This window comes from Hyperolius riggenbachi, chromosome 9, assembly GCF_040937935.1.
Source record: "Hyperolius riggenbachi isolate aHypRig1 chromosome 9, aHypRig1.pri, whole genome shotgun sequence".
In the NCBI taxonomy this organism is placed as follows: Eukaryota; Metazoa; Chordata; class Amphibia; order Anura; family Hyperoliidae; genus Hyperolius; species Hyperolius riggenbachi.
The window spans coordinates 30,055,236-30,065,576 of record NC_090654.1 but is presented as its reverse complement, the minus strand read 5'-3'; the positions used below and the strand labels follow the sequence as shown (position 1 = coordinate 30,065,576).

Below are 10,341 nucleotides of genomic sequence, written 5' to 3'. Positions count from 1 at the left end.
TAAATCATCAGAAATGTTTTATTTTTCAGTATCTTGAATTCAATTGTCATTGACACTATAGCAATAGGAAATGGGTGAGGGAGACCAGGTTTGTTGGAGAGCAAACCTATACTAAACAGGGGGAAAGGGGGTCATCTGGTTACCTATGCCAAAGGAGGGACATCTGGCTACCTCTAACGGGGAGGGGGGGAACAGGGGGCCTTGGACAATCAAATGTACAAATCTGGCCCTCTTCTAGCGTCACCACGTGTTGCAAGTCACACTGGCGCATGTTGCGCCGAGGTACGTAGCACAGGCGCTCACAGTGACGCCAAACACCAGAAGAGACAGGATTGCGTCGGCGGAGAGGTGAGACCTTAACACTGAGAGCGATCGGAGAAGAATCTGTCTAATTGGTCGAAGGTGCCATACAGCATGTTATGCTGGATTAGAGTCTGTGCCTGGTAGTGTGTTTACATTCTGCCACCATCGTTACAACATAACGCAGGTGCAGAGATGGCCGCACTGCTCATCCTCCATGACACTGTAGCGCCGATGCATATGCAGGAGGCGTACCGTGCTTAGCTGTAACCAATCACAGTCCAGAAGAAAGAGAGCAATGTCAGTAACACCGGCCATAACAGTGTAAGAGAACTAAAACTCTTCCAGGCTAAGGTAGAACATACCTTTAAACATGGCACTGAGCTAAAAAGTGTAACACAGAAAACAACCTAGCCCAATACCTAGTCCCCTAGTTTTGAATAACAAGTGCTCTCATTAGTGATTGGTTAGGCCTTATTCTCAGCTCCTGTGGCATTATCAATTACCCCGTGTCTGTGTTCAAAGCATTGTAAGGCATGATTAGCTGATCTCCGATTCCGCCTTTGAGACTTCCATCTTTGCCCCTCCCTTGTCTTTGTCAGCCTGGAGTCTTCTTGGCAACTTGGCCATACAGCTCGGCTCTGCGGTGATCCTGCACTGGCATCTCCTGGCGCAGGCGGTGCAGGTATGGCAAATTGATCTCTGCATAGCACAGACCGGTGCCCTCCTGACACTGCGCTATCACCGCCCCCCAAGGATCCACCACTAGAGCGTGGCCATAGGATGCCCGGCGCTGGTTGTGGCTGCCGGTCTGCGCTGCTGCCACCACGTAGCACTGGTTCTCTATGGCTCGGGCCCTCAGGAGCACCTGCAGGACAGAGAAGAGGAAGTCAACACTAGATATTGTACAACACGAGGTGGGTAGGACTTGGGGATGGATCTACCTATAGGCACTGCAGGCTCATGCCTACAGGTGGCCTGTAAGTGAGAGAGGTGGCTCTCTGATCGGCCAAAGTACACCCCCTTTTCTCCCTCCCTCTGCAGCGTGCAAGCAGACCGCTAATAGCAGAAGAAGACTCACGGGTTCTGATGTTCAAGAAATGACAAATTCTCTACTCTGCAAAGGAGCACATCTATAGGGGGAAGGTGAGCAGACTTGGCTACCTATATTGTGGGTAGGGGGAAACATCTGGCTACCTATACGGGAGAGGGGGAAGGGGGGAACAGAGTGGTTGGGCCCGTGTTAAGGGGCGGAGTTTAGGGCACCAGAGCTTATGTGCCTATAGGCTCCTGAGCTGTAAATATGGCCCTGCAAGGACTAAAAAGACCAACTTCAGCATCACATGAATATTTTACATTTAAAGAGACTCTGAAGCGACTTTTAAAACAGCTTTTTACCTTATATTCTACATGGGCATGTTTGCCCCTGCTAAAAGACCGCTATCCCGCGGCAGAATGAGGGGTGTTTACCCCCCAAATCCCCCCCTGCAAAATTCACGACCAATTTGGTCGTAGATTTTGCCGCTCATGGAGGCAGAGCTATGAGATGTAGCTCTGCCCCATGCGCGTCTATCAGCGGTGGATCTCCGCCTCTCCCTGCCCCTCTCAGTGAAGGAAGAGGTTGAGGGGCAGGGAGAGGCGGCGATCAGCGCTGATAGACGCGCTGAGAGGCAGGGCTGCGGCCATTAGCCCTGCCTCAACATGAAGCGCTGCCCGGACACCACAGAGGGGATTTGTGGGGTACAGACAGCTCGTAAACTACGCCAGCGCGAATCTACGCGTCGTAGTATGCAATGACGCATCGTAGTTCGTAGGCGAAGTTTAAGAACTACATGTACGCATTTCCGCGTAGTCGTAGTCCCGCTATGCGAAGCTTCGCCCGCTACACGTAGTTGATGTATGTATTGCGAAGTCAACTACACGTGCGGTAACTGCATCTATATGGATCATTGCGCATGCGCAGAAACATTATTGCCCTTCTATACGTATACAATTCCGCATTGGAAGGTGGAATGTACGCTTATATCAGTTTATATTTGCAAATAGGTTGAAGATTATTGCGGAAATTTTTCCGCATAAGGGCATAAGCGGTCGCATCAACTATGCTTCGCACTACGCGAAGCTTGCGTATTTTAACACGTAGTCTACAGAATGCAAATGTAGTGAAGTTTCTGATTACATAGCCGTAGATTGCGAAGCGTATTTGCGTAAAAATACGCGTAGTTCCAGCGTAGCGAAGTTGGCTGACTACGACCACCCCTCGTTCTGCCGCGGGATAGTGGCGTTTTAGCAGAGGAAAACATGCCCATGTAGAATATAAGGTAAAAAGCTGTTTTTAAAATCGCTTCCGACTCTCTTTAAAGAGTCACTGTATCGACATATAGTAGAATGTAATACATTATTCAGGATATCCAATTTCACATTCATTATCCTCAGCCAGGCTTGCTCTAGACGGTTTGCTTTGCAGCCTGAGGCAAACTTGTGAGGATGCACCCCCCCCCCCCCCCCCCCCCCCGGTTTGGAATGATCACACAGCACCCAAAAAAAGGTTCACCCTCAGTATAGGTAGGTAGGTAGGTCTTTCTTTATGTCCGAGTCCCAGGGAGCATGTGTGACATAATGCAGAGACACTAAGCACACTGTGGCACACACCTTACAAGGCCACTAGAGGCCTCTAGCATTTGAGATGTCACACACGCAACCTGGGACTTGGGAGTGAAGAGAGGAAGAAGCAGCCAGTGGGGAGAGAAGAGACCGGAATCGGGCCGTGGACAGGTGAGAGCTGCTTCATCAGTCAATGAATGGAGTGACGCGCTCCTGACTCGCAGCCAATCAAAACTTTCTGTCCTGCGCGATTGACCTATTTCAGACAGGAAATCGTTTGCAGCATGGATTGCTAGAAGATTTGGTCAAATGATTGAATCGTCCTGATATCAATGGAAAAAAAATCGATAAGTGTATGGCCACCTTTAGAGAACTTAGACCTGCAGGGCTGTGGAGTCGGTACAAAAATCATCCAACTCCTCTGTTTATGAAACCTCCGACTTCAGGTACCCAAAAATTGCTCCAACTTAGGCCTGAACGATTTTAGGAAGAAAATTGAATTGCGTGATTTCTGTCTGAAATCACGATTTTAATTCGATTCAAGATTTCCTTTAAATTAAGCTTTGTTTCCCTCTGTGCATCTCTGGCCCGTCTCTTTGTGCCCCCTCTGGGTCTCTCTCTGTGCTGTGTCTCTCTGTGCCCGCACTGTGTCTCTGTGCCCACACTGTGTCTCTCTGTGCCCGCACTGTGTCTCTCTGTGCCCGCACTGTGTCTCTCTGTGCCCGCACTGTGTCTCTCTGTGCCCGCACTGTGCCTCTCTGTGCCCGCACTGTGTCTCTCTGTGCCCGCACTGTGCCTCTCTGTGCCCGCACTGTGCCTCTCAGCCCGCACTGTGTCTCTCTGCGCCCGCACTGTGTCTCTCTGCGCCCGCACTGTGCCTCTCTGCGCCCGCACTGTGCCTCTCTGCGCCCGCACTGTGCCTCTCTGCGCCCGCACTGTGTCTCTCTGTGCCCGCACTGTGCCTCTCTGTGCCTCTCTGTGCCCGCACTGTGCCTCTCTGCGCCCGCACTGTGCCTCTCTGCGCCCGCACTGTGCCTCTCTGCGCCCGCACTGTGCCTCTCTGCGCCCGCACTGTGCCTCTCTGCGCCCGCACTGTGTCTCTCTGCGCCCGCACTGTGCCTCTCTGCGCCCGCACTGTGCCTCTCTGCGCCCGCACTGTGCCTCTCTGCGCCCGCACTGTGCCTCTCTGTGCCCGCACTGTGTCTCTCTGTGCCCGCACTGTGCCTCTCTGTGCCCGCACTGTGCCTCTCTGTGCCCGCACCTCTCTGTGCCCGCACTGTGCCTCTCTGTGCCCGCACTGTGTCTCTCTGTGCCCGCACTGTGTCTCTCTGTGCCCGCACTGTGCCTCTATGTGCCCGCACTGTGCCTCTATGTGCCCGCACTGTGTCTCTCTGTGCCCGCACTGTGCCTCTCTGTGCCCGCACTGTGCCTCTCTGTGCCCGCACTGTGCCTCTCTGTGCCCGCACTGTGCCTCTCTGTGCCCGCACTGTGCCTCTCTGTGCCCGCACTGTGCCTCTCTGTGCCCGCACTGTGTCTCTCTGGGCCCGCACTGTGTCTTTCTGGGCCCGCACTGTGTCTCTCTGGGCCCGCACTGTGTCTCTCTGGGCCCGCACTGTGTCTCTCTGTGCCCGCACTGTGTCTCTCTGTGCCCGCATTGTGCCTCTCAGTGCCCGCACTGTGTCTCTCTGTGCCCGCACTGTGTCTCTCTGTGCCCGCACTGTGTCTCTCTGTGCCCGCACTGTTTCTCTCTGTGCCCGCATTGTCTCTCTCTGTGCCCGCACTGTCTCTCTGTGCCCGCACTGTTTCTCTCTGTGCCCGCATTGTGTCTCTCTGTGCCCGCACTGTTTCTCTCTGTGCCCGCATTGTCTCTCTCTGTGCCCGCACTGTGTCTCTCTGTGCCCGCACTGTGTCTCTGTGCCCGCACTGTGTCTCTCTGTGCCCGCACTGTGTCTCTCAGTGCCCGCACTGTCTCTCAGTGCCCACACTGTCTTTCTGTTCCCACATTGTGTCTCTCTGTGCCCACACTGTGTCTCTCTGTGCCCACACTGTGTCTCTCTGTGCCTACACTGTGTCTCTCTGTGCCCGCACTGTGTCTCTCTGTGCCCGCACTGTCTCTCTGTGCCCGCACTGTGTCTCTCAGTGCCCGCACTGTCTCTCAGTGCCCACACTGTCTTTCTGTTCCCACATTGTGTCTCTCTGTGCCTACACTGTGTCTCTCTGTGCCCGCTCTGTGTCTCTCTGTACCCGCTCTGTGTCTCCTCTCTGCCCGCTCCGTGTCACCTCTGTGCCTCTCTGTCTCCCAAGCTGCTGCAGTGTTGGACATACCTACCAATGCATGTCTATCCACTTTGCCTCCTGCAGGCTTTAATGTACAGTATACCGCCTGTATGTCATGTGACATACAGGAACCAGGGAGTATGCTGTGCACAAGAGCCGGCAGACGGGGGTTGAGGGCGGACACCGTTGGGCTCGTGCGGAAGGTATGTCCACCACTGCCGATACTGCGGGCCGCACTGGCCAGAACTTGGAGGAAATGACGTTATCGAATTGGTACAAAAATCCTCTGACTCCAACTCCTCAGTTTATGAAACCTCCGACTCCAGGTACCCAACAATTGCTCCAACTCCACAGCCCTGGACATCGGACAGCCATTTATGGGCCATCACCTGTTCTGCCCACCCAGTAACACAGACTGACCTCCCAGTGCGCCATTCCTGTGGGGACGGTGAAGGCGGAGGGGTAGGTGAGAAGTTCCGCCCCTCCTCGAGAAAGTGCTAAGCTCATCTCAGGAAAGCGCAGATCATAGCAGACTCCAAGGCCTACCTGTGAAGAAGAAACAGCTCATACAACAAAACTGCATTTACAGCAAATCAGAACTCAAGCCAAACATTGTGATTGTGGCAGGAAGATTCCTATTGCTTTCTATCCCGCTGTCGCTTACAGTAGGCAGTAAAAATCTGACAGGCGTTTTAGTGCCAATAAATGGTAAAAATGTTTTCTTTTTCTTTTTTTTGATCAGAGAAATTTGATCGATTATTCTGATTGGTTGAGTCGTTTTTAAAATTCTTTTCAAGGTACCATACGAGAACTTTTGATTTTTCCAAAAATCCAAGAAAAACAATAGAATATGAAGAAAAAGTTGGTTTAACTAATAGTATTTTCCTACACAACCTACCATACACTATACAAGTTCTCAAACGATCACCTAGATTTTTCCAACATGTCTAATCAGATTCTTATCGACATAACGGAATAATCGTGATTTTTTTTCTCGATCAAAAAAAAAAGGATTCTTTTCCAACTTCACTCTATTCGAACCGTTTGGTCAAATAAACGGGAAAATCAAACATTTTAATTGTAACATGTATGGGCACCAATAAACTGGTCCATCTCTTCATGGGGTTTTTTAGGGTATTCTTCATTTTCAAAAGCACCTACTTAAAGAAGAACTCCAGTGAAAATAATGTAATCAAAAAAGTGCTTCATTTTTACAATAATGATGTATAAATGATTTAGTCAGTGTTTGCCCATTGTAAAATCTTTTAAATCCCTGATTTACATTCTGACATTTATCATATGGTGACATTTTTACTGCTGGCAGGTGATGTAGCTGCTGCATGGTTTTTTGGCAGTTGGAAACAGCTGTAAACAGCTATTTCCCACAATGCAACAAGGTTCACAGACAGGAAACTGCCAGGAGTACCTCGGTACTCAGAGCTTCTTGTGGGAGAAGTTTCACCACAATATCAGCCATACAGCGCCCCCTGATGGTCTGTTTGTGAAAAGGAAAAGATTTCTCATGTAAAAAGGGATATCAGCTACTGATTGGGATAAAGTTCAATTCTTGGTCGGAGTTTCTCTTTAACAGCACTTGCTCAGTCCAACTGCCAAAATAGTGAGCAAGTGAGTAGGGAGGCTAGCCGGGTTTCTTAAAGAGAAACCATAACCCAGGATTGAACTTCATCCCAATCAGTAGCTGATACCCCCTTTCCCAGGAGAGATCTTTTCCTTTTCACAAACGGATCATCAGGGGGCTCTGTATGGCTGATATTGTGGTGAAACCCCTCCCACAGTGTGATGTCATAACCATGGTGCTGACATCACACTGTGGGAGCCTTGTTGCATTGTGGGAAATAACAGCTGTTTCCAACTGCCAAAAAAGCAAGCAGCATCTCCTTCCACTGACATCACCTGCCAGCAGTGAAAATGTCACCTTCTGATAAATGTCAGAATGTAAATCAGGGAGAGGAAAGATTTTACAATGGGCAAACACGGACTAAATCATTTATACATAAGTATTGTAAAAATGAAGCACTTATATTATTACATTATTTTCACCGGAGTTCCTCTTTAAGTAGATCCTTTCCATAAAGTGCTTTTCTAAAGCATAAATATAAATAGGAAATACAGAAAAGTCTCCATTATCCGGTAGTCAGGCAACCGGAAGTCTCAATTAACCGACATGTCTGAGAGGATAACAGGGACGTAGGGGTTTTCATCAAACAGACAGACAGATAAATGACAGCGCTAAAGGCTACACCTGCAATGTAGACCAACAGAGGCAATGCAAAGCCCCACTGGAGCTAAATACATGCAAAGCAGATGCAAATGATGTACTAATTCTAATCTAAAAATGTTGAAAGCAGATTTGAAGCAATGAATGCAGCTAGCCACTAGTATACTTGCAGTCAATTTGCACAGCGGGAGAAATGGCAGCGCTTTCAAACAGAAGTTTTACCTGAATGATCAATCTGCATGGATGTGCAGAGCTCCAGTAACTGGACATTACACACCTAGCACTCACTACAGGCAAAGGGGGGGGTGTTAGCTTAGGTAATAATCTGTGCACATATTATTTACTGAATAGACTTCCCCACGGCGGTGACGCCCCCCCTCGGGGAAGACCTAACACTAATCTAGCAATAAAAACATAATATTCCTCATGCTGCTAATCATAAATGGTATACACATTACATCAAGCTGTCATTTATCTGTCTGTCTGTTTGATGTAATGTGTATACCATTTATGATTAGCAGCATGAGGATTATTATGTTTTTATTGCTAGAATAGTGTTAGGTCTTCCCCGAGGGGGTCCGTCACCGCCGTGGGAAAGTCTATTAGGTAATAATCTGTGCACACATTATCACTGCAGCTAACACCCCCCTTTGCCTGTAGTGAGTGCTAGGTGTGTAATATAGTCCAGTTGCTGGAGCTCTGCACATCCATGCAGATAAATCAGGTAAAACTTGGGGGTTTTGCATGTAAAAAAAATACTCACCGAGTGTCCAGCGATTTTATTAGTACTTTAGACCCGAGTCCTATCCTTATGTGACCACACCTACTATAAAATAAATCCCTCTGCTAATGCAGGGGTTCCGTGTAATCCTAAAACTAATTGAAGGGTTGCTCCAGGGTACACAGGTTAAGAAAGGCTGCTCCAGGTTGTAAAGTCGCAAGGGCAGGAAGGAACCTCCTCCTAGTGTTTCTTATTCTGATGTAATTTATAATATGGCCATGTACCAGTATTGGTCATGTCTCAAACCACACATTAACTATGTATTTCTATTGCTGGATGTCCTGATTATGCAGAATTCAGCACCTCTCATGTATCTCTACTCCCCACTATTTGTTTTGTACTGTCACAGTCAGTTACTTGTCCAGAAGAGGCGGCTGGCGGGGGGTTCTTCCATGAACCAAGGCAAAACATGTGCTGTGGGCGACAACAAAGAAGGCAGCAACCATCTATGGTTACAGCGGTGCCTCTTGTGACCTGTTACATTCTGCCAGGTCACATGAGGCACTGCTGTAGTCAGAGAAGAAGCAGGACTTCACATGTGGCTGGTTATCCCTTCCCTAATCTGCTGAGAGCGGGTGAGGAATGGGGCCCCGGTGCAGCACAGAACTGGCATCCTGGGGATCAGATCATGCAGGCCATCAAGGAGGTGATGCTGTCTTGGAAGAAGCAGAGGGAGGTAAGCGTAGCCCCAGTGCCTGCAATGCACAGCTCAATGTGTCTCTCCTCTACAGTTTGGTACACACACACTTGGGGGGGTGTCCTCACAATGTATTACTTCAGACGACAGACAGTCTAGAACCGGCCCTAGCGGCTGGCACATACAGATGCTGGTGCAGTCTGTAGGGGTTCCAGGCATGGCGTCCTGGCGTTCTGTGTCTATGTGCGATGTGATGTACATAATGTTGGTCGTGTGCGCATGCGCAGCGCATTATCCGCCAAGAGGACTATTTCAGTCTGGAGAGTGCCACTCCTCCCGAGCTGTTGTATAGCGTTAGTATGTGGATGTTACTACCGTGTCCTGACCTAGTGTCTGCCTGTATCTGTTTCTCTGATGCTGATCTCAGTCCGTCTGACTGCCCTCTCTGGGTTTGACTTCTGCTTTGTACGACTACCCACTCTGTTTCTGACCCCGGCCTGTCTGAGAACCCGATCTGCTGCTGACCTATTGCCTGTCGAGAATCTAATCCGTTTCCAAACTCTGCCTGCCTGAATACTTACCTGACTATTGGAACTCAGCCGACTCAGATATCCGCCTGGAGTCCTTGTAGTACCAGATTCAGCCTGTGGGAGTGCTCTGGATCCTCCTTGGTCACAGGCCCCGCCTGCTTGTCAGGACGTTGGTCCTGAAAGCGCTCCTGACCCTTGTTTGCTGGCTACCCCTGTACCCATTTCAGGGCACCCAGTTGATAAGTTGCAAGGGTTGCTGTCCTCAGCACATTGGTCTCCTCCATCCAAGGTCTGTGATATATACTGGGTATGGCAATATGGAAGATGTTGACGCTAGATGAATAATAATAATAGGCTTACCTTCCCCACTGGCGTGCTGACGGGAGGCACAAGCTCCTCCCCCGGTATGGTGAAATTACTTTCCTTCAGCGAGACGCCACTGCGCAGGTCTACATCGAACAGGTGAGTTTTGCGGTAGACAGAGAGGAGGCGTCCTGTTCAGAGACACACAACAAAAATTAACCATCTTCACAACATTCCCAAACTATCAGATTATTTTACTAAATATAACATGCTCACGGAGTGCATTTAATTTTACCAAGCACATACAGCGCATAAGTGTAGCGTGCGCACTTAAGTTAGACGTGATCCTTTTAAAGAGACTCTGAAGCGAATTTTTTTTTGCTAAATTTACCTTCCATTCGCTTCAGAAGTCTCACCAGTGCTAAACCGCCGCATCCCTGCCAAAAAACGAGCACTGCAGACCCCTCAAATGCCCGGGGCAAACATCCACAACAAAATTGGTAGTGGATTGTGCTGCCCTGAGAGGCTGAGCTATTCGCTGTAGCTCCGCCTCTCCTGCTGTCGATCGCTGCCTCTCCCCGCCCCTCTTTGTGAAGAAATAGTGAGAGGGGCGGGGAGAGGCGGCGATGCGCGGCAGGAAAGGCAGAGCTACAGCATAGAGCTCTGCCCC

The 10,341-nt window shown here is 49.6% G+C and overlaps 1 protein-coding gene across 3 annotated transcripts in view; it reads right to left on the bottom strand.

The window, feature by feature from the left end:
* The window catches only part of NIT1 (nitrilase 1), a 19,028-nt gene continuing 8,687 nt past the window's right edge, over nt 1-10,341 (bottom strand). For all 3 annotated transcript variants that reach the window (XM_068252298.1, XM_068252299.1, XM_068252300.1), the window contains exons 4-6: nt 9,729-9,862; nt 5,602-5,727; nt 1-1,168 (exon numbers count right to left, since the gene is read on the bottom strand). In XM_068252298.1, coding sequence (XP_068108399.1) covers nt 899-1,168; nt 5,602-5,727; nt 9,729-9,862 — 530 coding nt within the window. In that variant the 3' untranslated portion in view covers nt 1-898. The remainder of the gene's footprint in view (nt 1,169-5,601; nt 5,728-9,728; nt 9,863-10,341) is intronic.